Source organism: Neocloeon triangulifer, unplaced genomic scaffold (genome assembly GCF_031216515.1).
Source record: "Neocloeon triangulifer isolate White Clay Creek 2 clone unplaced genomic scaffold, ASM3121651v1 ptg000022l, whole genome shotgun sequence".
NCBI lineage: Eukaryota > Metazoa > Arthropoda > Insecta > Ephemeroptera > Baetidae > Neocloeon > Neocloeon triangulifer.
In genome coordinates, this window is record NW_026775562.1 from 6,841,421 (window position 1) to 6,868,316 (window position 26,896).

Below are 26,896 nucleotides of genomic sequence, written 5' to 3' on the forward strand. Positions count from 1 at the left end.
AACGTTGAATCGTTTTTGTATTATGAGAAAAAAAAATAACTATTTATAATTAAGTCAAACTAAAGTTTCAACAGACTTTGTCGCTTGTTAGTCTCCGTATTCTGCCATGGGAAGAAGAATAAAGGGAACCTCCTCATGTTTCTCTGTATGATTTGCATCACAATATAAATTTAGGTTATGTTAAAGAGGAACACTCTGAAACTTTTTAAAGCCAACCTGTCACATTAGATTAATTCAATGTATTGATTTATTCACTCTCTTTTAACAATAAACTTAACATCACAAAAAAGTGCATACTACGTGAGAACTTGGATTCATTTAGGTTAAAATTGTTTTAATTAATCAAAAAGGCTTTAGATTTCAAAAATTATTTTAATCTGATATTGCTGCTTACAAAGGCAGGGAAGGCTAGAAATAAATTTTAACATAACTCTTTTTGTATCACCAATAAGAAAACTTAAACCAGGTTTACAATAATTTCAATTTCAATCCAATTTATTTTTCTCCAAACAAGTCAGTACAATCAATTGTGAAAAAATTGGTTGGGAGAAAAAAAAGGCACACAGTGCTAGTGAACAACTCACTGAAACTCATAACCGCGTATTTACCAAGAGGCGATAAATACCCGATTACTCGCCGCACTGCAGCCTAAACTACGTAAAAAACTACATAAAAAGAATATTGACATTTACTCAGAATTTTCAATGAAGCAACTCAAATAAATACAGAATAGTTCTAAAGTTAGTAATAATCTTGACAGTTAACAACATTGATACAGGATCCAGTGCGTCAAAGAAAGATATATCAACCCAAATAAGAATTCATGAAAAAGGAACTGACTAATAAGGTTGATAAATCCTTCAAAATGAACAAAAAAATATTTAAAATCCCCCTTTTAAATAATCATATAATTTTCTTTAGACCTTCTAGAGATTGACTATGAGTAGATTTTGCAGACAGAGGACGCCTGTCTCTGGCATATTGGGCACTGGCCTTTGGCAGCATAGACCTGCTTAGCACAGATGTAACAGGCACACAGGTGACCCTTCCTCGCATGGATGAACGCAGTGTTGGCTTCCTTCACCTCACAGAAAGCACACATTTTGATGCCATTGCCGCTGATTGTGCTGAAGGAAAATGGTCTGCCTTCCTCAACTGGCTCCTTTGACGCAGGCAATTCATTCAGGCGACAAATGGGGCCGTCCGCCACATCATCGTCAAAATCAGATGTTGTAAGTGAGAAGTTGGTCTCCTGTGACATGGGCGGAGTGTCCAACATGGTCGGAGAACACGAAGCAAGATACTCACTCACTTTAGTCCTAAAATCAACCTCCTCACTTTCCAACGCACTCCTAGAAATTGATTTAAAAACATTATTTCTTTTTGTTCAAGAAGTTGACAAAATAAAATAGTTCAAATTCAATTACCAAGAGGGATAAACAAGCTTTTTTTCCCAAAAATTAAATGAATCTGGAATTATTATTTGAGTGCCTTCTTTAGCCCTTGGAGAATGAATGAGGTGCACATGATGCACACACAGTCAGGTCAGGATAGGGTGGGTAGTTTTGTTTGGCTGTTTGTGATACATTGCTTTTAAATTTTTACTTCCATTTTTAATTTAAATTAATGTGAAAATTAAAAAACAAATGAACAACCTACCCACCCTTACCTGACCGTGTGTGCATCACCTGCATCTTATAAGTGTTGCAACAACAAGAAGAGTAATTGTACACAGCACCATACATTAACTCCATTGCTAACGAGTAGGTGACGCTGAGTGATACAATAATGTGTTACTTCGGTCGTAGAGGCCATAAAGATTAAATAAATAAATTACTTTCCACGCCTCTGTGATTTATCGCTAATTAAAATTAAATTAAGATTATTAAATTGAATGTGTCATTATTTTTTCTTTAAAATTTGAAATACCAAATGGAACAAAATGTTTATGGCAAATTTTGATTCGTTTGAGTAAAATTCTTCAAATACAGCAACAAGCAAATAATTTTTTTGAGTGTGGAATTTCATTACGATTTTTAGACTAAAAAAGAACAGTCAGTAAATTGTGTGACCTTTAATGCGTGTAAAACGTGATATTGCATTGTATCAGCACAATTCACTTGTTTGCAAAAAATTTAAAATTGATCAAAATAATCGTAATACTCTAGAGAATAAACCTTTTGATGGGCTAGAAATCTTTCAGCCGACCTGCAGCCGATGTACAAAATATGTGTCCTTATTTAAACTGCAATATCATGTACACGGAGCACGGAATAAATTATTAACTAATTTTTGCCTTGCCTTCTTTTTTCCATTTTATTTGGCTTGCAATCCTTCTCGATGGTCTTGAAGCTGCACTCCGATGATGTAGACTTGGCCATGACAGTCACCCTGGTCCTCTTCTTGATTTCCTTGACATCCAAAATATTCTTGAGAATGGCCTGCTGCTGTTCCTCTAGTGAATTAATCAGAGTGCTTTTCAATTCCTCCTTGACCTTTTTCCACAAAGTATAATTAGAATCCATTTTTTTTTCTAAATGAAGTGTCAAAATCACTTTTTTGGTAAGACATTCAGTCACTTGCTGCTCGGTGTGGGACTGCGCTAGTTTGTTACGGTGCAAGTTCTCTTTCAGTTGCTCCAAACGCTCATTCTCTGTCATGCTGGCGAACCGGCTTACTGACTCTGAGAATGAGCGCTCAATGCTGTCTGCTATTGGGTGTCCCTTCATTTGAGACAGGTCTGGAATGGATAAGTTTGGCGTTATTTGGATTTGGGGAGGGATGGTCAGGGATTCAAGGTTAGCCTCCTGTCGTTTTTTGTGGCCCTTCGGCCGAGGGGGAAACCACTTTTTCCTTACCTGTAAATAAAGAAGAAAAATAAGTAACTGAATTTTCTATTAAAAATTGTTGAAATATGTAGTTATTATTGTCATTGTTGCTGCTTATTTAATTTTTTGAATCACATTTAAAAAAAATCTGAATATAATTTTAAAGAATGGGGAGTAGGTGAAAAGGGGGCATTCAACATTGCTAAAACCACATTATATTTATTATTTATCCTACACAAAAGATTTAAATTGGAAAAATTTAGTTTAAATTAAAAAAAAACATCAACTGTCTAGTAATACTCAGTTTATGATTTAAAAAGATGTGACTGACATAGACGCATTGCTGGCTGAACGCTGCGTGGAAATATCGGCAGTCATACCCGGGTGCAGCTGCCGGCAGCGACAACCAAGTTCAGTCGCGAGGCATTTTCATACTGTGTCATCAAAATATGTAATAAACTGCCTCCCACAAGCACAAGTTATGAACCAGTGAGCCCGACAGTTTTCTGTGCAAGGCGTACTTGCGGCAAATATTTTTAATGTTACATGTTCTTCACTTTTTTACAGCCCTAGAGGCCAGGTAGGAGAGTCTGCTTGGTAGGAGTGTGAAATCCAGTGAAATCAATATTTAAAAAAAAAAGAATCAAATAAAATTCAGATAAGAGATAATTGCAAAAGAGTAGGTTACGCTGAGTGGTACAATTATGTAATACTATGTCGTAGAGGCAATAAAGATTGAATATGAATCAAGTAGCGTTTATAAAACCAGAAATGTTTTAATTTCCCAGCATTATAAATTTTATATCATAGGATATTTGAAATCACAATTTAAAGCTTCAAATTGGTACTTAGAAATAAAGTACTTACGGCAAAACAGTGTTGACAGTATCTGGGGATGGGCTGGTTTTTCTGCTTGCACCTGAGGCATGACCACTTGTCCTGGGGCTGCAGCTCAGGGTCAGAACTGTCACTTGAATCTGAGTCCGAGCTCGAGTCCGCGAAGTAGTCAATTGTGATGCCATCGGGCGCCACAGTGGCTATGACCAAGCCCTGCGTAAACATCTCAAAAATGTGAGTAAGGGTAGCGCAAATCTCATGTTGAGTCCCCTTCCAGCGGGTGTGCAGCCCGACCGGCCATCAACCAGTCGGACACCGCGCCTTCATTAGGGCCAATCTGCAGCTTTCTAGAGTTGAACACGCAGCCTCTCAGGCTTTGAGGGGCCGTCAAAGAGGCGCGCACTTAACAGTCAGTGTAGGAGGTCTCGAGCTACTGAGGGGAGAAATCAAGACGAATTGGGTCTGTTAGTCAACAGCTGCCCTCGGGAACTTATCAAATCAATTTTCCGGTCATAAGGCGCTGGAAAATATGCTTTTTTGCTTCCAATTATCGAGCTCTTTTAGGATAGATCAGTTTAATTTAGTAACCTAATTTAATTTATTGAAAGGCATTTTTTTCCTTTTAAGAAACTTTTACTTACCCCTAACAGCATTTTAAGGTTTAAGGTGATTCTTTTACAGTGGTTTGGCCCAAACTATAAATGCTGCAATGGATTCCAAATGATTCAGATTTTAAGAGCTGAACTATTGTGTGTTTATGTTTCAAGTATAAAAATGTTTTATTTTCGTCCCATTGCTTCTTTAAGGTAAAGTAAAGTCCGAAGGTCGAAAACGAGTAAAAATCCACGTTTTTCTACCTTCTTTTACTCGTAACTTTCAATTTTGCAAAGTGAATTATAATTTTCTGGATAGCTTTCGATTCGCAAGATGTTAAAGTATCAAAAAAAAAAAAAAAAAGAAAAAAAACTATCTCTTCTGTCATTTTGTCACCCTCAGATTCAGATAATATTTATTCCGTATAGATCAACATTTATGTACAGAAATAATCTCTGGAATACGTCACTGTAATACAGCTATATCTCAATACAGCTTAATAAATTTAAAATACATTTCAAATACAGTTCACACAATTTTACACACAAAATATTCATGCACGTCATAGAACATTTTGTCGTAGAATATTAATTCCAATTCCTTCTTAAACACTTGAGAAATAGCATTTATAAATGGCCCGTTAAAATTAAAAAAATTTGATTTCTCAGGAGTTATAAAATGACAGAAGTTATATAATTTTTTTTTGTATTTTTTGGATACTATAACATCTTGTGAATCAAAAGCTATCTAGAAAATTAGAGTCCATTTTGCAAAATGGAAAGTTACTCGTAAAAGAATGTAGAAAAACGTTGATTTTTACCCATTTTCGTCCTTCGAACATTACTTTGGCCCTCTGTAAGAAAGCGATGGGGCGAAAATAAAACATTTTTGTAGTTGAAACATAAACACACAATAGTTCAACTCTTATAATCTGAATCATTTGGAATCCATTGCAGCATTTCTAGTTTGGGCCAAAACCCCGCAGAAGAATCACCTTAAATCAGGAGCAAAAGCATTTAAAATAAGGTGAAATAGTTACCTATTGATTTATCTGGGTGCTACGACACGATCAAGACTACTTACTGACTGTCTTTCTGTGCGTTTGATTGAAAAATGCAGTTACTTGAGTCTACTACACAGTCTCTGCAGGGTTTGGCGAGCTCAGGAGAATGATCTCACTCTGAGTCTCACACTTAAAGTATATTTTCACCACTGACTTTAATAAGACAAACACAACAATCTTCTTCGAGTCAGGAAACTTTTTGCAAGTTTCAAATCAGTTGCTGCTGCACTTTTGACAGCTACTCAAAAAATTTAAACACCACCCTTATGAAAGAGGAAATTGTGAAAGAGCTTAACAAGGTACATTTTTAATATAGTGTAAAAATTGAAATTAAAAATTCAGACTAGGCAAGTTTGCTTAAAAAGGAATTTAAATTTCTACAATAAAGACCCCCAAGCCAAAAGAAAAAAATTAAGGGTGGTGTGTCAAAAGTTGATTCACTCGAAACACACCTCAACTGAAGAGCAGCTATCATCGTCTGAGGAGCAACTGAAAGGTTTGATTTCACTCTCAGAGTTCAGGGACGCGACTTCGTACTCAATGTCATGAGCTTGCCGCCATCGGCTCTCGCTGTCACTACTGTCGTGTACACTATCTGTGGGAGTACCCAAAAAGCCAGCAGTGACTAACCGCCCTTGTCCAAACTCAACTCGCAGTTAGACTGGCGGGGGCTGACCAACATATTAACTCTTTTACTTGGGCCCTCTACTAACCTTTCTGTTCAACATTTCAACATGATTTTATAAGTTATGACCCTAAATATTCATAAATGGCAGTCTTGGACAGAGAAACTAAGAACATGATTCTAAAATTTGATCGCAACCTTTGAAAATATGTCTGCAAGTGCTATTTTCAGTAATATTTGATTCAAATAACAAAAAATTTAGCAATGTCGTTACAAGACCTGTTTTTTATACTATTTAATTTAAATAACCATTGTCTTTGTCTCAAGAAATGAACACTTGAGGAGATGATCATGGAAATGAAGAGATCCGGCTTTTCCTCGTTACAAAAAAACAAGGAAAAGCCCGATCTATTCATTTCCATAAACCATTGTATTTATAAGTAATTTAACTTTGAATATTATTTGTTTCGATGCTTCCCTCACCATAGAAAAGCCGCAGGCAAATTCGTCTAATATGCATGAGGCGATGCAACCACCTGTTGCATGAGATTTGCCAACTTAACTTTTGTCTTCGTAAACAGTTGAGCAAACCATCAGACTGTGTGGTTCTCCGCCCGGTCAACCCCCGCTTGTGCACCCTAGAGGTTTCTTGTGCTCACCAGTGTCTCTCAGCTGAATGCTCCAAAGGCTCTCGTTCTTCAAACTGTCTGGCTCGTCGCTGTCAAATGGCTCCGACTCGCTCTCCAGCTTTATGTACCACCATCGCACATTCTCGTCTATGTCCCCTCTACGCTTGGCTGTGCAAGAAGGGTTACCACACCCTCCAATACAGTGACCATCTGAAATTGATAATTAATTATTTTCTTGTAAAAATGACTTATGCACATACCTTTTGATCTATGACGGCCTCTTTTCCTTCTGACAAGATCTGGCACCACTGCCAAACTGACTTTCGACATCTGCAAAAAAAATATAATAATAAGCTTAGAATTAACAGAGTAAGCTAAGCTACAGGGTTTTCGGGGGTGGTTTTCCCTTGTTGTAAGCGAGGAGGGTTAGTCAAATGCTTGCCTACCCCCGTCAAATTATCAATGGCTTGCGAGCTCCCTCAATCACTCGATTATTGAATGATAAATTTGAAATATTTTGGAGGTTTTCTTTATTTTGCTATTTTTATTGACATGATGTAAAGTCAAATTACATAATGTCTAATGCAGTAAATTTTGGTCTAATCTAATAATTTTATTTCATTTATGTAGTATCCATGGCGTGTGTTATTCATTTGAAAACAAAATATTTTTTATTCCCTTAAACAATTTATTCATAATTAATATGTTCCAACCCGATCTGAGAAAATTAAAATTAGTTTAATTTACTTAATTAAAAGGGATATCCGTGATATCGGCCAATGAGCTAGATAGGGACTTAAAAAAATCGCCACCGAGTAATACAAACAAATCGTTTTATAAAAAGACGATAATTTTTAAAAAATGGTCAAGCTCAATTATTACAAAAACTTTTCAGTTAAGAAACATTAACACATAAATTATAATATAATTTAGAATGAAGAAATACATAAATATGCAGGACTGCAATTTTGAATTTACTTAATGTAGAGAGGTAGCATAAGCCTGCGCCTTCAACCGCTTCCCTATTTTGTCGTACCTCTGGCCGATTTCACGTTGCTATGCGGATTTGCCGATGGATTCTCATGGGTTGGCAGTTCAGATTAATCTCTTAAGTCCTCCTCGTCGACAAATTACCTCTGGAAAGCGGATATTAATCCACAAATTATCACAGACCACGCGGCGAGTTCTGTGGGACGCCAAGCCGACGGCTGCCGAGGCTCTGCTCAGGCTCTGCTTTGCGAATTCTACGTAAGCCGAAGCCGCTTCTAAAAGCAGTTCTTAAGCTGCTCTCTGGCTCTGCGTCCGCTCCGCTCACTCATGTAACCAAGGATCTTTTAAGAAAGATCCTTGCATGTAACTTTTTAACAAACACCAAACCAGACTTATGTATTGCACCAAACCAAACACCTCAAAACATGTTCAGACTCGTTTGGCTCCACCCCTGATGCCCTGATGTAGAGATGTAGATGTACTAGATGTAGCGTGCGGGCCAGTTCAGTTGTGTTGTTTGCATCGGTTTGGCATAAGGATTGTTGTAGAATGGTATAGAATTACATACATGAATTGTGAATTGGATATGAAAGAGGGCGGAGTCTCCCTATCCCCACCATTGTTAAGCTCGTTTGGTGTGTTATCAAATGAGAGGGAAACAGAGAAATTGAACCAAAATTTAAATTTAGCGCCAAACGGTGTACCAATCAGAAACAGACATTCAAGAATTTTAAAAGAGGCGCGGCGAATCATTGATCATTTAATTCAAAACCAGAGTCGAATCAGTCAAAACAAAATGGCATCAAGAACTCCATGCAATAAGACCACAACAAGGACTCCGGCTTTTTTTTAGTGATTTTAGTTAGTCTATGGTTGATGGAGCTCAGGGTTGTGTGGTGACGGTGCCGACGTCGAATTTAAGTGGTTCTATTTGAAATCAATTTTTACATATCCATCACAATGCACAAAGCTTCTGTGGAAGAAAGTAAGAATCGCGGTTTTTCTTGAACACCTCTATGTACATACAATACAACACAACATTATATTATTAATCTTTATTTTATTGATTATATTTATGTATATTTTTCAGCTTTAAAACTCAAACGATTACATGTGGATCAATGGTCCATTCGTGAGCAACTTGCGCTGGCCTCGTCTGTCCTCAGGAGTGGTGACCAAAATTGGTATGTAAAACAATTATTTGTGTGCGTACATTTGCACATTCTTTAAGAATAATTAATTACCAACCTTAAATTTAAATCTACAGGGCCTCTGTAAGCAGGGCAATAAAACCATTTGGAGAAAAAGACAGGCCGAATGATTGGTTCTCTCAGAAAAATTGTGCCCTGCAATATGAGAAGTTGTTGGAAAATGTAGAGACACCAAAGAGACGTCGAGGGGACAAGGGCGAGGAATCAAAGCCCTTTACCCCTGGGGAGCTCATTGTAGAGAAACTAAGATCACGTTTGTTTTATTTTTAAATTATTTTTGCCATGAAATAATATACATCTTGATCAAACAGAAAGATTAGAGGAACTGCAAGCAACGATGGACACTATGAAGCAGCAGTATGCAAAAACAAAACAGGACTTGATGAAGTTAAGTGTAAACTGCAGTGAGGAGCAGTTGGACCAGATGATAGCTGAAATTGATGAGTATGATAATAATTTAAAATCAGCAGTGTTATGAAAAAATAAAAATAAATAAAAAAAGGGAAGGGAGGCAAGAAGAGGAAAAGAAGAAGCAGCACAAAATTTGGTTGAAAGAGCGAGAGGAAAAAATCAATGAAATACAACGAGCATGGAGACCAATGTCTTGTAATTTAACAAAAAAATCTGCTTGAAGTTAGAAAATAATTTAAAAATTTTTTAGTCATAAGAAAGAAGCCTTTGGAGACTAGCATTAGCAGTGATGCTGAATTGTCTCAGGACAGTGTTCTTAGCGAAGGCATTTCCATTGAGCAGCAAGCAGAAAACGCCTCTTTGGCAGACCAGAAACCAACAATATCAACTCCCACATCTCCCCTGCTCACCCATCTCCTCAAAAGTCCTGCTTCTGTTTCTCAGGTTTAATTTTTTTGCAGAATTTAAATATATAACTGGAAAAAATATTATTTATAGTCTTCTATTTTGCACTCTGCTATTATGGCCCAAAGACCTCCAACTATTGGAAGCTTGCTGGCCTCTTCGACCCCTGCCAGGAGAGAGGTGCCTCCCTTCATGCCAGGACTCTCAACATTTGTATCCGGTGTCCTTGCACCTGGAGAACACTCAGCAAGCACAAATTCACCTTCATCAGGTTGTGATACAATTATATTAAATGATTCCTACTGTTGTTATTATTTTCTAAGTTGCATAACAATGTGAGAAAACAATAATTATAGAAATCTCCTAATTTATTCAGGTGCTCCAACATTGTCCATGCTACTGGAACTTCCACCAAGTGTTCCTGGCACGCCTCTGCCTGAAATTGCAGCCTCTGGAGATTCAATTGGTCAATCCAGTGTGGACGAGCTGAAGCCTATGGCTGAAACTGAAAGCAGAACTCCTATTCCAGTCCTTCAATGTAAAATAAAAGTAAAAAACAATTTTCTTCAATTTATTCTCTTCTGTAGCCACTGCGGAGAGCAGCAAAGAATTTGAAGAGCAGTTGCAGAAGTTTGATCGGAATGCTGTAAGTTTTTTGTTAATGGTGCTTTATAGGCTTGCCCTTTAGATCCATGATACATTTGGTTTTAGATAATAATTGATTCATATAACATGAAGAATGATAATTCAAGGTATATTCATTGACTTGAGAGTTTCCAAGCTTAACCACTAGTGCCTCTGATAATATTTATTCCGTATAGATCAGAACGTTTATTTGAAAAGTGGCTTTTGTAGTATTTTTTCTATCTCTTGCACAAATATAAGACTGACTCAGATACAACAATCGTAAAGAAAAAATTTGATTTTGAAATCTTGCTGTGGTTGCTCAAACGTTCAAGTAATATAATATGTTATTGTTTGTCTTAATACCTAAAAATGGTCTTTCTTTAAATTTTATTTTAAATTGTTATTAACAGAGCTTTTAGGCTCTGATTTTTTTGATGCTCGACAATATTCTGTGCAAGTGATAGAAAAAGCAAAAATCAAGTAATAATTAATAAATATCTTTCAATAAAAAAAAAGTAGAAATGGATAATATTTACATGTCCGAAGAAGCACCGCAGGGCCGGGGTCTAAGGAACATGTATCTTTGATGCATGCAGAAAAATTAAGCTGGCCTATAATTCTTTCCCGAACCCATTATTATTATTTATTCTTCTCATTCATACAAAAAAAGAGAAGGAAATATTTGCAACTAACATCTGCTAAAATGGCAGATATCAAAAGAAATTTGTCGATAGGAATAAAAATGTTTCTTTATTGATCTAATTTAATATTTTCAGGTGGGCAACAGCCAAACAAATGTACTGGAGGAGTTGCCTCAAGATGTTGTCGAGTTGATAGAGGAGGTTGAGGAGGCGGCCGAAGCTAAGAAGCAGCAAAGCGAGTTGGGTCAGTTCTTCAAAGGCCAAATCGCTACTCAGACAAGTCTCGAAGTTCTGCCGAGTGTAGCAGTGCAGGAGGATAAAATTGCTCCCAAGGACGTGGAGCCAGAAAGCAAAAAGGAGGAGGAAGTACCTCAACAAATGGTATGTTTTTATTGAGTCATCAAGTTTGCCTTCTTTTCTTCAATTAAAACTCCCAAAAAAATATTTAAGATCAAGCAAGAAGAACTGGAGTTAGAGCCTCAAGATAACACTCCAAGTGAGCCTGCAAGTGAAGGGCCAAGCACAGAAACAGAATTGGCAGTTCCTGTTGCATTTGAGACAGAAACTGTTGCTGTAATTGAGCCAGAGGTTCCAATTGTTGTGACAAAGGAAGACCAGCAGGAAAAACATGTTGAAGTAAAAGAGGAGGCAATAACTAAAATTTTGCAATTCTTTTGTATTTATTTATGTACATTTTTCTAGATTTCTATGCCACCTGAAAAAACTACAAGGAAATCCGTATCTAAGGAATTAGAGCGAGAGAAAGAGTCGGAAATAGATGAGTCGTCTGATGATGACTACAAACCTCGTCCTGTCAATATTCTCACATATCCTGCCAGGACAAAGAGAAATCTTTTCAGGAAACAGCCAGTGTCCCAGTCTGCCCAAAGTGTGACTGACGAATCTATGCCAAACAGTCCAGTATCTGTGTAAGTTCATTTTTTATTATAAGAAATGTTTTTGATTTGGATCAATATTATGAAGCAGTGACGATGAAAAACTGAAGACATTTAAAAAAGCCATGTTATTGATATGGGACCGTATTGCTGCCCATAAAAATGCATCCATCTTCCTCAAGCCCATTACAAATGAGAATGTGGCAGGATACAGAAACGTCGTTTTAAGGTAAGGAGAAAGTAAAGAAACTGGATAGCTTACTTTTATATTAAAGAAAAGATTGACGCATGAGAATCAGCTATTCTCATTTGCTTTTTTTATGAATTTCATTTGTCATCTTTTAGTTTAAAATTCATATTTTCTAAATGGAAAATTTTTATACCATATATTTATTTTTGGTTACTTTAAATGTGATCAGGCCTATGGACTTGTCAACTATTAAGAAAAACATTGAGACTGGCAACATTACATCTGCTGATGGGCTTCAAAGGGATGTCGGACTTGTCTTCCTTAACGCAATTATGTACAATCCAAGCAACCACGACATCTCTAAAATGGCATTTGAAATGCAAAAAGATTGCCAGGAAGAGTTTCAAGTAAAAAAATAAATATCTTCTTAGCGTATCACAATCATTTTGAGACTTGAAAAGGTATATGCTGCTGCCCATGAGAGCAAATCTTACAAGCGAGAAACTAGGGAGGGCAGCAAGAGACATGATGCTTCTTTGGAAGACGCTGTTCCTCCTGCCAAAAAGATATTTGTCACCATCCACAGCGACTCGTCTGGTGAAGATAATTAAATCTGTATTAGTTTGGTAAAAATTAAATAAAATCTCACCATTTGTAAAAACATTCTTTGTATTTATATCAAATCATTAACTAGGTGTGCATGTAATTTTTAAAGAAATCCATAATTAGTTTTCCCAAATGCATTATTCTATTATACCATCAAGACTAATAGGGGCTGATCGCCGCGACAGCTTTCTCGATAAGCAGCAGCATGGTAAAATCGAGTGCGGCGATCAGCCTCATACTCTCTCAGTTGGAAGTGGGATGGGGAACTGAAAACGAGGGAAGCAGACAATTATTGGCAAACACAACACATAGATAAAGACCGACTATGGAATAGTAATGGAAAATTAAAAAGGGCACAGGCCGACAAGACCTTGTCTTGGCCTGACCCTTAAAAAAAATTAAAAAAGCGGACTACGGACCACAACTGAGAGAATGCCAAGGATCTTTCATTTAAGATAAAAGATCCTTGGAGAATGCGATGCGTCAAAACAAGTGAGAACTGCGACTGCGCAGCGCAGAGATAAGAGAATATAAACACAGGCAACACAGCCTCCACTTTTTGCTCCACCTTCTTACAAGTTTTTCATCGGAAATTAAATGATTATTGACCCATGATCGATTTGCATTGAACAATCCGGTTGTCCTTTTGCAATTATTCATTATACTTATTGAAACTTTAGGTTGTGAAAAATTCATTTAGACTGGTAACCTTTGTGTTTAGTCTCTTCATTTAATGGAACAACGAAATATCATTTTATTTTTAAATTGTGACACGTAAGATATGTAGATATATTATGTAGTACACACTTCAGTGCAGCATCTTATCCCAAGGCTATTTGTCTTTGAGGAAATTTAATATTTATACCTCTCAAACAATGGTAGTGCATCTGCTTACGTGTGTCATTTCCCTTGTCAGAGAAAAATTACTACGAAAAAGGTTTGTTGTGTGTTTGCATTTTATCACAGAAACAACAGAATAATATGACATAATAAAAAAATTTTTGCAGCTTTTAAATCGTCTCGTTGTGCCAAAAAGATGACTTTTGAATAACCAAGATGACAGGGTCAGACGAAGACTCCGCTCCTTTGGTTGGCGGCGCCTCGTCCAACATCGAGCGATCTAACATCAACATAAAGAAGAATGCTTTATTTTGGAAAAAGATCATCTCAGCGGTGTTCTACGGGGTAGCTTCCTTCATGATAACTGTTATCAACAAAACAGTCCTCACTACTTATAAGTAATTTTTGTTTAGGTTGCTTAAAATAATCTTGTTCACAAATTTTTTACTCTATAGATTTCCGTCTGTACAATTTTTGGGGCTGGGGCAGATGATTGCAACAGTGGTTGTTCTTTTTGTCGGAAAACGACTTCGAATTATTCAATTCCCTGATTTTGCCAGGGACACCTTCAGGAAGGTGGGTGCACTAGGCAAAGAAAATGAATATACAAAAATTTATAATGAAATATTTTAAGATATGGCCTCTACCTCTAATTTACATTGGAAACATGATATTTGGGCTTGCCGGGACCCAGCAGCTGAGGTATTACCAGATTTTATAGATTATCAACCTTTTGATCAATAATTATTGTCTTTCAGCCTTCCCATGTTCACTGTGTTGCGTCGATTTTCAATTTTAATGACCATGATTGCCGAGTTTTATATCCTTGGCATCAAGCCTAGTCTTGCCATTCAAGTTTCTGTGTACACCATGATCATTGGTGCCATTGTAGCCGCTAGGTCAGTACTTTTTTTATAAGTAAATACTTACATTTCCGATCTTCAATGCTTCTGAAATTATCCTTTTGCTTCTTATTTCTTTAAATTTGAAAATCCAGTTTTTAAATAAAAAATCTTATTTTTAAAATACAATTTAATTTGTGCCAAGGATGGACAAAATCGCATAAGTAATCTGCGATTGCAATTGCGATCTGATGGCAATCGGAATCGCACCATTTTTTTGAAAAGATGATCGCAATCCCAAAAGGTGGTCGATTGCAGGCGTTCATTTGCGATCTTATTGCAATCGCTTAAAGCAATTTTAATGCTTAATCCGGGAGAATTGAAGCTAAATCTTGAAGAAAAACTGTCAATTTCAGGTAATTGATAGAAAAAATTTTTAAATAGACAATAGACTTATCATTTACGAAATTTTGTTTGGACTCCTTGTTCTGATCTGACACCAAATTTGATTAAAAAACCGTTCGGAAATGTGTTTTTTCAAAAATATATTTGATCGCAAATAATCGCAAGGATTTTCATCGCAATCGCACGACTTTTCAATTTCAAGATCGCAATCGCAAAATTTGAGATCGCGTCCATCCTTGATATATATAAAAGCAATATTAAAATTTATGCAGTCACAGACTTTTTACATTTGAGCTCATGAATTAAATAATTTTTAATAAATATAAAATTAATTGTGTCTATTTTGGGCCAATGCTGTATGATTCATAAAGTAAATTTTATGTTTTTAGGGTAAATGTTGGCCTAAAAGTTCACTGTGGTAAAATCGTCTGGATAATTATTTTTGTAAAAAAATGATCATTACAGTATAAAAAGTATATTATGTATAATATTTTCAGCAATGACCTGGCATTCAACATGCAAGGCTACATTTTTGTGCTGCTCAACGACTTCTTCACAGCCACAAACGGTGTAATAATGAAGAAGAAACTGGACTCTAAAGAACTGGGCAAATATGGGCTTCTGTACTACAACGCCCTCTTCATGCTGGTGCCAACATTCCTCTTCTCGATCAAGAGTGGTGAGCTGCATGAAGCCCTGACATACCCTCACTGGTCGGATAGCCTCTTCCTTGCTCAGTTCCTGCTCTCCTGCGTCATGGGATTCATTCTGTCCTACACTGTGATCCTCTGCACCCAGCACAACTCTGCCCTTACTACCACCATCATCGGCTGCCTCAAGAATATTTGCATCACTTATCTGGGCATGGTCATTGGTGGTGACTATATTTTCTCAATTGTCAACTTCATGGGGCTCAACGTCAGGTAAATAAAAATCTCAAATATTATTCACCAAAATCTAGTATACAAAATGAGCGAGGAAAAACAAAATGTAAAGAAATAATGGCATCAGCTAGTGCAAACAAGTTGCTAAAACGCGGGTGAATCTGGTGCCTTTATTGCTCTTTCTGCAATGGGCTGGGTGACCCGTGAGGATATTAGCTCACAAACAGCTCTCGACAATGCCTTTGATAAAAATTTAATTTTTGCTAATATGCATCGTGCATATATTATACGGAATAAATATTATATGAATCTGTTGTTTGACACCCAACGCAAATTCTGCCTTTCAATAATGATGTACAAACTTGTTCCAGTGTGTTTGGAAGCCTCCTTTACACATATGTGACCTTCAAGCCCTCTCAGCCCTCGCAGCCACTCCAAAGGGTAATAGTTGCTTGATGAAGGTAAATTACAATGTTTTGGTCAAGCTGCTGTAGATTATTAAATATGTCTAAGTAAGAGTAAATAAATAATCTCATCACTCGACTGTACAAGAATAAGAATGATTCAGAGTCACACAATACTATTTTTTAAATTATGCAAGGATATGTTGCATTTACATAATACAAAAATAAAACTGTTGAAGTATTTAAAAAGAAAATAGCGTTCTGAATTGAATACTAAACCCTTCCAATCAATGGTTGTGTACACCTATGGGGGTGTATTTAAAATAATAATAAATGGAAAAATAAAATCATTCATCAATGATAGGAAATTTTTGCTTAGAATAAAAAATTATAATAACGAGAGTCACTACTGTATACTATTTAATGAAGTGAGCAAATTGTATTGGGGCAGAAAATTCCCACCCTGGTCGCGGACAGTTATCTAGATCACGACTCCAGCGTTCTCGCGATCGATCATGGTGTACTTAGCGCCCTTTTTCTATGATGCGGAGCTCCTGGAGCAGTTGACAGTTGTGTTGGACACGGCTCTAGCCAAAAATTCATAGGCTGGTATGTGCTCATGGACGACACATAGTTGAGGGGACTTAACATTTTCCACAGGTCCCAGAGCCTCCAGATGCGTCGACAGCTATGAGGTCCATCGTATTCCAAATTTCAACCTAGCGAGGCCATCAAGTCCAGTTCAATTCCAAATATTCCAATATTCGATTGTTAAAGTAGATGGAACCTCCTACAAAATGTTTTTCAAATCCTTCAAATATTAATGGAATACAATAAAACATACTCAATTTTTTTCAAATATGATTAAAAAAAGCATCATTTTCTAATTTTTAACTCATCCGAACGGAACAGTTTCAGTCGTTCGGACCCTATTCATAACTCAATAAAATTTTCTAAACGGCTTGTTCAAACATTTTGAAAATTTGTATTCGGATGCAAAATGACAAGGCGCATCTAATGGCTATCTCGGATTTTTTGTCCGGTTGCCTATTTTCAAGGGGCATAAAACTTTATATTTTGACCTTTGGTCAGGGTCAATGACCTTTGACCTAGAAACTTACTGACCATTGAGAAAAGATACCTTGGTTCATTAACTTCAACTTCCTTTCAAGGAAATTAAAAAATCTTCACCCAAATTAATTTGGCAGCAGTTTTAATAAACCCTTATGTTTCTCCGGTGGCCATATTGGATTTTGAAAAATGTGAAAAATTTTCATTACTTCAGAATTGTAGGAACCAAAGTATGAACTATCTTTTTATTTGATTATAGAAATCAATAAATTCCAAGCGCTCTAAAATTGGATTGATTTTCTCCGAAACGAGAAAAATGCAAAAAACCACGTTTTTTAATATTCAATTAAACTTTTCTCAAAATTTTATGGGGTGACCCCCAATTTTCTGGTGCCAAATCTGTAGCAGGGATATCAAGGAACATGTTGGTGGGTCACACACCTTTGCCAAAGTTAGTTTCATTTACTTAAAATGGGATTGAATGATTTTCATAAAAATTGTCCATTAGCAAACCATGTTAAATTCAAACGCGTTTTTCTCAAAAATTTATGGGGTGACCCCCAATTTTCTGGTTATCAAAATGATCCTTATGGCCTAAACTATCAGTTTCTGTGGAGGATATTGCTGCCCTTAGGTGGTACCATCCTCTTTAAATTCTAATAAAAATTTTCAATCACAATATTTTATTAAATAATCTTAACCCAAATCAAAACCGAGCCGTGAGGGAGCCGTGAGATCGGATTGTTCCTTCAAATTTTACGAATTTTACCTCATTGTTTTTCTTTGTGATATAAACAGCTATTTACATTCGCACAAATCTTTTGAATGTTTCAATCTCCTCTCAGTCGAATTGAAAATCAATGTTTATTTTTTGCCTGTTGCCAACTTAAAAATGTAATCCTCCAAACTTCAATTAATAAGTTTCAACTTTTTTAGTTAATAATTGTGCTAAAATATCAAAAATTATTTCCCCGCTCCTCCAGCGGAGAATTTTAATTTTGATTAATTTACAAATCTAGTCCCATTTTCTATTAATTTATGCTGCTGCTAAATTATTTTTTGTAAATTACAAAAATAATTATTAATTTTCACCTTCCCTGTTCTTTCACAATTATTTTTGCCACTTTTCCACGTTCGCAGACATTAGTTAGGCTCGGCGGCGCTGAAAATTACAGAAAATTCATTGCCTTCCCACTTTTCCCATCGTACTGCTTGATTTAATTATGAAATTGTCAAAAAAAGCGCGATTACTTGATTCTTTACAGCTCCAAAATATATAGCGACTTCTTCACCGCTATCTAAAAATATATATGCTTGTAAAAGTAATACATTCATTTTTTTTAAGCACTTAAGCAAAGTTTGGGATTTTTCTTTCTATCAACTGGATTTTTTTTTTATTAAATAATGACATTTATAAATAGATTTAATGTATGAAAGAAATAAAGAAGACAAACATTTACATTACAACATACTTTTTTTACTTTTTAGCTGGTTAGCAATAAGTTTTTTCACCTGCTAGTACATAAATTGAAAATTATTAGTTACAGGCTATTAGAGATTATATTTATGATAGGAGGTTGCTTAAGCATGTTTAAACTCCAGCTGCCGTCATCCCTTTTATAATCAGAAATTTTCCTTAAAATCAAATTGAGAGATGCATTATCCTATGGCATCCAAGGAAAGTATTGAACAAGTACTTCAATTGATGATATGAAATCATATATTATGTCAAATTGTGCCAAAATAAGAGTACATTACAAAATTTTGGGGCACAATAAAAATCAAATACATTAATTTAATTGAAAGCTAGTTAATATATGTGCTCAACAAATCTCAGTATAAAATGCTTTAAGAAATTGACATGATTATTACTTGACATAATGTGCAATCAAATTATTTTATTTGACGGTTCACATTCTACCCCATAAAATATACATAATTATTGTAAATTTATGGACAGATAAATACAAAAAAGAAACATCAATTGCCAACTTAAAATTGAATGAGTTCGGAATTGCAGAGTATTAGGGTTTGCAGGTTGAATTAACTGTCAGATCTTTTTCCAAATTGACCTCAGCAGATAGTCTCGAGTCTTGATTTCTGGCATTTTTTTATAACATTGCTACAATTTCAAGTCTAGTGATGAAAAATATAAATATGTGCTAATTATTACACGCAACTGCAATCCAATTTTGAGTAACAGCCACGAGGGCAACCAAAACAAGGTCATATTATGCCATTATGTCGTAACATATTGTAAAAAAAAAAATGTTAAATTAGAAACTGCAACAGTTAAAATTCAGATTCTCATCTTTATGGCATATTATGCCATTATGTTGTAGAGAATATTGTAAAAAAAGTTTAATTAGAAACTACAACAGTTTAAATTCAGATTATGATCCTTAACATGACATGTTAACACAATATTAAAATAGGGTATTTCAATCTAATGCTTAACAAAATAAAGAAATTTTGAAATTGAAGAAAACAATACAAACTGAGAGCTCTACACGGTTCGGTACTGGGCAGTGATTGAAGATGACAGGCAGCAAGCAATAATGATACCTAGAAGCTGCAATGATAATAATATTAATCAGCCAGTTTAATTCCCTTGAAATATAATTGATATATTTATAAATGGACTTAAAAGTGTTCAATTTAATTACCTCGAGGATGCCAACAATCAAGACGCTCATGAAGACGGGGTCTAATTTGCTAACTATGACCTCTAAACAGCCAGTTTTGAAGGCTGAAGATTCTTCGTCCCTGACATTGCAAGAACCATCAGCAGGGACAGCCTCACAGCAAGCATTGGGCAGAGTATCATTGTTGAAGATGTGCTGCCAGTCCTCAGGTCCATTGATTCCGCAACATTTTAACTGAAATTGAAACAAAACATTTATGAAACCAAATTAATTTTGTGAATGAAACTCCTGAGATAATGATAGCATGAGTATATAATAAATTACCCAATTTATTGAAAGAAATAGCTGACTATGGCAACTTTGTTAAAAGTGTTAAATATGCTGAAGTGCCAATTCTATGATATGTAATTCTGAATGCTTAAAATTGGCAGATTGAGACTCAGCTGCAGGGTTTTCGGGAGTGGTTTTCCCCCGCAGTATTTGAGGAGAGATAGCCAAATGCTTGCCCACCCCCACCAAATTATTAATGGCGCGCGAGTAACCTCAATCACTGACTTTAATGATCAAGATAATAGTATTTGATATTTTGTACCTAGAAATAAATAATGTCTTGTTGTAAAGACAATTTTAGGAGACGTATTACAATTGTCTAATGCAATACAATTTTATCTAATCTTATCCAAAAAAAAATTGCAAACAGAAATTATTCATAATAGCGCGAAAAAAGGAAATATGGATTGAGCTCTAAATTGCATAAGCAAGTTTAGACAAGTGCCATAAGCCTTTTTTTATCGATACCTTCCTTCACTAAAGGAGCACTAAAATACTACTTAGACACAGAATATGATGGCTTAAACATTATTATTAGAAAATTTGATTTTTTTTGCAGGTTGTTGGGAATGATTTTGAAATATGCCATATTTGTAATACTCACATCAGTTTGGATGACATCCCAGGTTTTGCGGACAATGCCGTCCTTGCTCTTGGGGTAGTCATAAAGAGTTAAGTTGAGGACATTGTTAATCTCAGCCTTGAAGTCGTCTTGCTTGTAGTAAGAGAATCCAACGACAGCTAGCTGCACCACCAGTACGATACTCAGAATCGTAGCAAACTAGTAAAAAAAATTATATGTTATTATTATATAATTCCAAGATAAATTATAAATATAGCAGGTTTTTAAACCTTGCCCAATCGTTACTGGGTGCAAGAGATTCTTTTTTTTTAAGACAATTGCAATTTTCAAGAAAAAACATATGTAGAAATTTGAATAGAGGCAAAGGTAAAACAGACCAAGTAGAGAAGACAGCTGCTTTCGTTGAGGGCACCACAACAACCTATGAAGGACAGCAGGAAAGCTACTCCTGCCACAGCAATGATGATCCACAAAGCCAAGGGTACAGGCACCTTTAGCGTTATATTATGCAGATCATATAGAGGCTGTACGTTGATTAGCGCCAGGGAACACACAATCAGCACGGCCAAGCTGCAGATCTGAGTAATTTAAATGATTAAAATATAAATGAATTGATTTGTTTTCCTTACAGCGACCACTAAATTGACGGTGAAGAGGATCAGTTTGTTGCATGAGTAGGTGCAGCTCATTTTGAACGGTTGATTTGGGCGCGGATTTAAAGCTGGGATGGAGTCGATGAGAACAGACTTAGCTGAAAGAAAAGTGATATGAGGAGGGACGGGTGTGTGTGCGTGTGAATAGAGAAGAGTCTGCTAATTAGAAATTAGAGGCTGGCGAGAGAAAGACAAAAATACTCCACGACAAAATACATACAATATGCGTCGGATGCGTCCTTCCGCTTACTCGAAACCGAACTCGTCGTCTCTTGTTACTTTAGCTCTAAACTTAAAGCTCCTGTACTCTGTGTCTGTGCTGCTTGTTTTTTTTTTTACTGTTTTGGTTGATGAGATGACGAATGTCAATTGACTCCCTTGAAGACTCCTTGCAAGGAGAAGGTGCAAGGAGGAAAGTGGATAAGTAAAATTGCTGCTCATTGGTGGGTTCAGCAGTTTTTGGAAAGCGCTGGAAAGAGACACCCGGCCAATCAAATTTCTTGCTCTATTAGTTTTGACCTCCTTGGTTATCCTTGGTTTTGACGAAGGAGGAAACTTGGTTGCTTGGTTGGAGGAAAGCTTATTGGAGGAAAGTTAGTAAACTAAACTTCTTGTGCTAGTTCTTTGTCTGCTTATTAGATCTCCTTCCTGCACACTCTTGTTTATTTTTGAGAGTTATGAGGTTGGTTTTGAGAGAGGTCACGGAGACACGGAGCACGGAGATCACTATTTATTTTCTGTGAAGACGATTCAGTCGAGACGTTGGACGAGATTTAAAGTATCTATACTAGTTGTTTTTTTACTGGTGACTGCCAGGAAACACTTTAAGAGGCTAATTAATTTTTAATTCTTGGTGAAAAGGATCTTTCATTTTCATTTTGATATGTACTTTACAAGTGTACATAAAAATCCTTGATCCTTGCTTGGTGACCACCTTCTTGGCAGACGTGATTGACGAATGTATCAACTTGATTTTTTGCTACCATATATGATACATACATACATATAATTTGTGCACCTATGCAATTTACCTACAATACAATAATGCATGCATATATTTCACATTTTTATAAATATACAATACCTTCCTGCATTTGCTTTCAGAAGTTGTAAGGTTGTTATCTTCTTGAGGAAGTCACCATGCCGAAACCACTTGCAGACCAGTCCCTAAATTCTTCAACATCCTCGGCAGACAAAACTGAAGTGGGGAGCGGCCAGCAGCCTATCGTCAAAATTGGTCACTACACTCTTGGAGCCACATTGGGCATTGGGACATTTGGAAAAGTCAAAAGTAAATAAAAATTGCTAATATTGCTCTAAGTAGTTTATGTATAGTTAAGATATCAAGGCCAATGAGGCCATCCTACAATTAATTATTATTGCTGTAAAATCTTCATATTTCATATATGTATTATTGCTTGCAGTCGGCGAGCACCAAGTGACAAAGCACAAGGTGGCAGTGAAAATCTTGAACAGGCAAAAAATTAAGAGTCTCTCAGTGGTGGGGAAAATACGGAGAGAGATCCAGAACTTGAAACTTTTCAGACACCCGCACATAATAAAATTGTAAGCGTATTATTTGAAATTCACCATCAATCTTATATCAAATCCTTAAGTTTATAAGTAAAAAAATTTAAATTTGGGAAAATTTACAGGTATCAAGTGATCAGCACTCCCACTGATATTTTTATGATTATGGAATACGTAGCTGGAGGTGAACTGTTTGATTACATAGTTAAGAAAGGAAAGGTGGGTTAAATATTGATTAGGAAGTTTATAAAATTTGTTTTAATATTATTATATCCAGTTGAAAGAACACGAGGCACGCAGATTCTTCCAGCAGATCATCTCAGGTGTAGATTACTGCCACCGGCATATGATAGTGCACCGTGACCTGAAGCCAGAGAACCTACTTCTTGATCACAACCACCACGTAAAAATTGCAGACTTTGGGTTAAGCAACATGATGATGGATGGCGAGTTCCTGAGGACGAGCTGTGGCTCTCCCAACTACGCCGCCCCAGAGGTCATATCGGGGAAGTTGTATGCAGGTCCTGAGGTGGACATTTGGTCCTGCGGGGTCATCTTATATGCCCTGCTCTGTGGAACACTGCCCTTTGACGATGAGCATGTCCAAAATCTCTTCCGAAAAATAAAATGTAAGATTATAAAAATATATTAAATTGTTTATCCTGAAAAATTCTATTCTAGCTGGTGTGTTTCCCATACCAGACTATTTAAATAAGTCGGTTGTTGGCCTACTTTGTCACATGATGCAAGTTGACCCCATGAAAAGAGCAACTATAGAGGACATCAAGTTCGGAATAAAATTTTAAAATTATTAAATAAATTTTAACACTGAAAGTTTAGAAAACACGAGTGGTTCCAAAAAGACCTGCCAGCCTACTTGTTCCCTTCGTCAGTTGACCAGGACTCGTCAGTCATTGACCTTGAAGCCATCAATGAAGTTTGTGAGGTGAGAAATCTCTTATTATGAAATTAAATAATTAAGATCATAATTAATTGCATTAAACATGTTGCTTTGTCCGTGGAATTTTGACTGTTTGCCGCAATGTTTTTTTTTATTGTTGTGTTGTCAAACTTCTGCGGACAGAGCTCTCCAATTTGACTTTGCAACAAGTCATTTAAAGTAGTTTACAGTTATTGACAGTCAAAAGTTTAAAAAAGAAAAAAAGAACACATTAAATTCAATTATTCTAATTGAATTTATTCTCCATTAATTGGTAACATCACATCGCAAAAAAAAAAATACACGGTACAAAAAAAAATCATGCATGGGTATACAAAATATAAACATACAAGACAAAAATGCATGTAGTAAATAATTTAGTATAATGCTGAAAATACATTGAAAAAATTATATTGCTTTTTAAATTTTTAAATTAATTTTGCGTGGCCCATTACGTTGAAAAAACCGTGAACTCCCTGCGACAAAGAATGAATGGCCACAGACAAACAGTCCATGTACGTGGAATCACATGGCAAGAAATATCAGAGACCTGCTTCAAAGTAAAAATAATTAGATGTCTCTCAAGAAGAAAATCATCAGGCAGCGACTCATGACAATTAGAACAGGCATATAATACATAATATACAAGCTCCAATCTCAATCAGCTCCGTGGCTAAACCTTTACATTTAAAAATAAAATCAAAAGACAAAAATTGCAAATATAATGAAAAAATTAATACTCCGACTTATTTGAAAAGTATGTTACCTTTGTAGTAATGATTAAAATAATATCAAATTTAGTATAATAATTGATGTGATTGAGTGGTGCCCGCTCATTTGTTTTAACTCTGCAGCAGGGCTGGACAAACATTTGACTATATCCCTCCTTGCGTAACTCCCCCAAAAACCCTGTAGCTGAGTCTCACTCTGTTCAATTCAGGCATTGAAATTTTTGTCCTCAGTTTCCATTCTTTTCATAGAATTGATACTTCACAATTTTAACAAAGTAGTCATGGTCTGTTGTGTTTTTTATTACCCCAGGTAATTTATTATATACTTGTGTGATCATTATCTCTGGACATTATACATTGAGCTTTGCCTTTCAAATGAATCTCCTCAATGTACTAATTATTGTCAAGTTATTTACTCTAATATTTTGTTTGATTTTTTAGAAATTTCAAGTGAAGGAGCAGGAAGTGCACAATGCTTTGCTGAATGGAGATCCACATGACCAATTGGCAATCGCTTACCATCTGATCATTGACAACAAACGAATTGCTGATGAGGCTGCTAAAGCAGAACTCAAAGATTTCTATGTTGCCAGCAGTCCACCACCTGTTTCTTTTAGCCCCAGTGAATTTGCTCAAAGTCCGTCTAGGCCTCACCCAGAGCGAATTGCTCGTAAGTTTTTTTTATTCATTTTCTGTGAAAATTGCATTAAAAATAATAATAATTTAGCGTTGAGAGAGCGTGTTTTGGCTTCAAGCGGTGGAGCATCTCTTGGGGCCACCTCTCACCTGACAGATCGACACCGCGCCCCTGTCAAGAGGGCCAAGTGGCATTTGGGTAAAAATAAGACAACTTTTGAAGCATATGGAACCAAATTCAATCACAATAAATTTCTGTATTTTTAGGAATCCGCTCGCAAAGCAAACCTCATGATATAATGGGCGAAGTCTACAGGGCAATGAAGGCTCTCGATTTTGTAAGTTTTGATTTTGAACCACTCTTATTCTTCTCCATCTAAACTTAAAACTCTCAGGAGTGGAAAGTGATAAATCCGTACTACGTCAGAGTCCGCCAGAAGAACAGGACCATGGATGACTATGTGTTAATGTCCTTGCAGCTTTATCAGGTTGACCCTAAGAGCTACCTGCTGGACTTTAAGAGTCTCAGCGGAGAGGAGCAAGATTTGAACGCTTCCACTGGTATGTAATATTTGAGCATTCAATGGAAAATATCCATATGGAACAAACAGATGCTGGATCTAATCTTTTTCAAATGCAGACCTGCTGTCGCCACAACAACAGGCTACTGGCCACCACACAATGGAGTTTTTCGAAATGTGTGCTGCACTCATCACACAGCTTGCACGATAATACCGTATATTGTTAAATAATCATACATATGCAGGGGTAGTACAAGGGTTGTTGATTTAGTCATTGGGTATTATATTATTGTAAAATTAAAATAATACAAGAAATTTATTGTAGGTCTTTAATTATTGTATTTTGTCAATAGTTCTGGGTTAGACATGAAATTAGAGGAAGCTCCTTCTTGCATCTCTCACTTTATTGTTTAAACATATTACTCTCGTGATAAAATTTCCCCACCTCTGATAACTGGCGATCTAATAATTCAAACCAAAATAAAACATTTTAATTTCTTCTTGTAAAGGCTAGCAATAATAAAATCTTTATATAATTCTCTAAAATTAAATGAAGTAAGTGTGTGACCTCTCTTATTCCTTATTCCCCTGATGAACCTATTTCACTTAACAACAGCAATTTAATATTTTTTTTTTTTATCAAGGTAAGGTGCTCGGTACAAAAATCAAGGAAAATAGAATGCATTTCATTTTTCTCAGAATATTGTTTCACTCATTCACAAGTAGTTGCATATTTTTTTCAAACTCGTACATAAATAATTTAACATACAAAAACTTATTTTTCCTTTAATAAATTTTTGGCCAATGAAGCAACAATAGAGGAAGAAAAAATATTGCAGTATCAGAAAATCACAGAACACTATACAGTTTTTCCTTCTTGATAAAAAATAATTAAAAAAAGAACATTGCGTGCGCGTGCACATGTGTGTATCAAACATACCCTATATGAATGTATTACACCATTGGAAATTCACTAAAGTAGCAGTGTGATATTTTAGAGATTTCATCGTTCCAGCACTTTTTAAGTACAAATTTATATAACCACTGACTGGTCTGTTCTGTTCACAATCCTCCTTGGATGGTAGCTTGAGAGTCGAAGGCCGACAGGCTGAGCGGGGGCGGACGCCCTAGATGAGTATTGGTGCGCAAAATATCTTCAGCGGCTGTGCAGTGTGGCCGAGGGCCAGGCTCTGGTGTGTATGTGAATGTCAGACCAGTTGCATAAATGATCCCATCATTTCTAACTAAGGTTACTGGAACCTAAACATATCACTTATTGAAAAACAATTTCTTTGAAAAGGAAAGTTAGGAGACTAAATGCACCAAAA

The 26,896-nt window shown here is 36.0% G+C and overlaps 6 protein-coding genes and 1 long non-coding RNA gene across 18 annotated transcripts in view; 3 read left to right on the forward strand and 4 right to left on the reverse strand.

The window, feature by feature from the left end:
- Window positions 1-366: 366 nt before the first annotated feature.
- LOC132204797 (E3 ubiquitin-protein ligase Mdm2-like) lies at window positions 367-7,995 on the reverse strand. Of its 3 annotated transcripts, none has more exons than XM_059633570.1 (8): window positions 7,711-7,995; window positions 6,837-6,906; window positions 6,607-6,786; window positions 5,775-5,917; window positions 3,696-3,878; window positions 2,556-2,858; window positions 2,302-2,495; window positions 367-1,352 (listed from the first exon to the last, which is right to left on the reverse strand). In XM_059633570.1, the coding sequence occupies exons 2-8, from the start codon at window positions 6,904-6,906 to the stop codon at window positions 938-940; spliced, it is 1,488 nt and encodes a 495-aa protein (XP_059489553.1). In that variant the 5' UTR covers window positions 7,711-7,995; the 3' UTR covers window positions 367-937. The 3 variants fall into 3 exon arrangements, with proteins under 3 accessions (XP_059489553.1, XP_059489552.1, XP_059489551.1); XM_059633569.1 differs by having other exon boundaries at window positions 7,555-7,995; XM_059633568.1 differs by having other exon boundaries at window positions 368-1,352; window positions 7,613-7,994.
- Window positions 7,996-8,347: 352 nt separating this feature from the next.
- LOC132204796 (bromodomain-containing protein 8) lies at window positions 8,348-12,617 on the forward strand. Of its 3 annotated transcripts, none has more exons than XM_059633566.1 (15): window positions 8,348-8,551; window positions 8,657-8,750; window positions 8,834-9,030; window positions 9,089-9,221; window positions 9,280-9,383; window positions 9,439-9,632; window positions 9,687-9,864; window positions 9,970-10,131; window positions 10,181-10,239; window positions 10,997-11,242; window positions 11,312-11,497; window positions 11,564-11,790; window positions 11,846-11,986; window positions 12,177-12,354; window positions 12,409-12,617. In XM_059633566.1, the coding sequence occupies exons 1-15, from the start codon at window positions 8,527-8,529 to the stop codon at window positions 12,556-12,558; spliced, it is 2,274 nt and encodes a 757-aa protein (XP_059489549.1). In that variant the 5' UTR covers window positions 8,348-8,526; the 3' UTR covers window positions 12,559-12,617. The 3 variants fall into 3 exon arrangements, with proteins under 3 accessions (XP_059489549.1, XP_059489547.1, XP_059489548.1); XM_059633564.1 differs by having other exon boundaries at window positions 8,349-8,551; window positions 11,312-11,509; window positions 12,409-12,616; XM_059633565.1 differs by having other exon boundaries at window positions 8,349-8,551; window positions 11,312-11,509; window positions 11,849-11,986; window positions 12,409-12,616.
- Window positions 12,175-13,046, reverse strand: LOC132204799 (uncharacterized). The gene is made up of 2 exons (XR_009442560.1): window positions 12,973-13,046; window positions 12,175-12,819 (listed from the first exon to the last, which is right to left on the reverse strand). It is a non-coding gene; the product is annotated as an uncharacterized LOC132204799 (long non-coding RNA).
- Window positions 13,047-13,063: 17 nt separating this feature from the next.
- Window positions 13,064-16,178, forward strand: LOC132204798 (UDP-sugar transporter UST74c-like). Its single transcript, XM_059633571.1, has 8 exons — window positions 13,064-13,327; window positions 13,436-13,490; window positions 13,561-13,791; window positions 13,849-13,969; window positions 14,028-14,095; window positions 14,152-14,292; window positions 15,138-15,563; window positions 15,896-16,178. The coding sequence occupies exons 3-8, from the start codon at window positions 13,610-13,612 to the stop codon at window positions 15,978-15,980; spliced, it is 1,023 nt and encodes a 340-aa protein (XP_059489554.1). The 5' UTR covers window positions 13,064-13,327; window positions 13,436-13,490; window positions 13,561-13,609; the 3' UTR covers window positions 15,981-16,178.
- A 3,310-nt stretch (window positions 16,179-19,488) lies between these two features.
- On the reverse strand, window positions 19,489-22,401 carry LOC132204148 (CD63 antigen-like). 2 transcript variants are annotated; one of them, XM_059632459.1, is made up of 6 exons: window positions 22,295-22,401; window positions 21,187-21,308; window positions 20,935-21,135; window positions 20,579-20,755; window positions 19,666-19,878; window positions 19,489-19,571 (listed from the first exon to the last, which is right to left on the reverse strand). In XM_059632459.1, exons 1-6 carry the CDS (start codon window positions 22,302-22,304, stop codon window positions 19,506-19,508), a joined length of 789 nt encoding a protein of 262 aa, XP_059488442.1. In that variant the 5' UTR covers window positions 22,305-22,401; the 3' UTR covers window positions 19,489-19,505. The 2 variants fall into 2 exon arrangements, with proteins under 2 accessions (XP_059488442.1, XP_059488443.1); XM_059632460.1 differs by lacking the exon at window positions 22,295-22,401 and adding an exon at window positions 21,431-21,589.
- LOC132204147 (5'-AMP-activated protein kinase catalytic subunit alpha-2) lies at window positions 21,833-26,225 on the forward strand. 2 transcript variants are annotated; one of them, XM_059632458.1, is made up of 12 exons: window positions 21,833-21,988; window positions 22,315-22,501; window positions 22,635-22,776; window positions 22,866-22,959; window positions 23,018-23,369; window positions 23,422-23,527; window positions 23,581-23,686; window positions 24,853-25,081; window positions 25,139-25,246; window positions 25,315-25,385; window positions 25,443-25,608; window positions 25,688-26,225. In XM_059632458.1, exons 2-12 carry the CDS (start codon window positions 22,351-22,353, stop codon window positions 25,777-25,779), a joined length of 1,617 nt encoding a protein of 538 aa, XP_059488441.1. In that variant the 5' UTR covers window positions 21,833-21,988; window positions 22,315-22,350; the 3' UTR covers window positions 25,780-26,225. The 2 variants fall into 2 exon arrangements, with proteins under 2 accessions (XP_059488441.1, XP_059488440.1); XM_059632457.1 differs by having other exon boundaries at window positions 24,853-25,246.
- Window positions 25,443-26,896, reverse strand: part of LOC132204146 (recombining binding protein suppressor of hairless-like) — a 38,231-nt gene continuing 36,777 nt past the window's right edge. For all 6 annotated transcript variants that reach the window (XM_059632455.1, XM_059632456.1, XM_059632451.1 and 3 more), the window contains one exon: window positions 25,443-26,828. In XM_059632455.1, the coding sequence (XP_059488438.1) occupies window positions 26,631-26,828 (198 nt within the window). In that variant the 3' untranslated portion in view covers window positions 25,443-26,630. The remainder of the gene's footprint in view (window positions 26,829-26,896) is intronic.

Bases quoted from the DNA above. Each gene is read 5' to 3' on its own strand.
- LOC132204797 (XM_059633570.1), bottom strand. From the start codon at position 6,906: ATGTCGAAAGTCAGTTTGGCAGTGGTGCCAGATCTTGTCAGAAGGAAA. The intron at 5,918-6,606 runs GTGAGCACAAGA...GTACTCCCACAG, and splicing joins CATTCAGCTGAGAGACACTG to ATAGTGTACACGACAGTAGT. The intron at 3,879-5,774 runs GTGTGTTTCGAG...ATGTTTACGCAG, and splicing joins ATAGCTGCTCTTCAGTTGAG to GGCTTGGTCATAGCCACTGT.
- LOC132204796 (XM_059633564.1), top strand. From the start codon at position 8,527: ATGCACAAAGCTTCTGTGGAAGAAA. The intron at 11,243-11,311 runs GTATGTTTTTAT...AAAATATTTAAG, and splicing joins AGGAAGTACCTCAACAAATG to ATCAAGCAAGAAGAACTGGA. The intron at 12,355-12,408 runs GTAAAAAAATAA...AGACTTGAAAAG, and splicing joins ATTGCCAGGAAGAGTTTCAA to GTATATGCTGCTGCCCATGA.
- LOC132204798 (XM_059633571.1), top strand. From the start codon at position 13,610: ATGACAGGGTCAGACGAAGACTCCGCTCCTTTGGTTGGCGGCGCCTCG. The intron at 14,293-15,137 runs GTCAGTACTTTT...TAATATTTTCAG, and splicing joins GGTGCCATTGTAGCCGCTAG to CAATGACCTGGCATTCAACA. The intron at 15,564-15,895 runs GTAAATAAAAAT...AACTTGTTCCAG, and splicing joins TTCATGGGGCTCAACGTCAG to TGTGTTTGGAAGCCTCCTTT.
- LOC132204148 (XM_059632459.1), bottom strand. The intron at 20,756-20,934 runs GTCTGTTTTACC...TTTTTTTACTAG, and splicing joins GCAGCTGTCTTCTCTACTTG to TTTGCTACGATTCTGAGTAT. The intron at 19,572-19,665 runs GTAATTAAATTG...TTATCATTGCAG, and splicing joins TGATTGTTGGCATCCTCGAG to CTTCTAGGTATCATTATTGC.
- LOC132204147 (XM_059632457.1), top strand. From the start codon at position 22,351: ATGCCGAAACCACTTGCAGACCAGTCCCTAAATTCTTCAACATCCTCG. The intron at 22,502-22,634 runs GTAAATAAAAAT...TATTGCTTGCAG, and splicing joins GACATTTGGAAAAGTCAAAA to TCGGCGAGCACCAAGTGACA. The intron at 23,528-23,580 runs GTTCGGAATAAA...CTGAAAGTTTAG, and splicing joins GCAACTATAGAGGACATCAA to AAAACACGAGTGGTTCCAAA.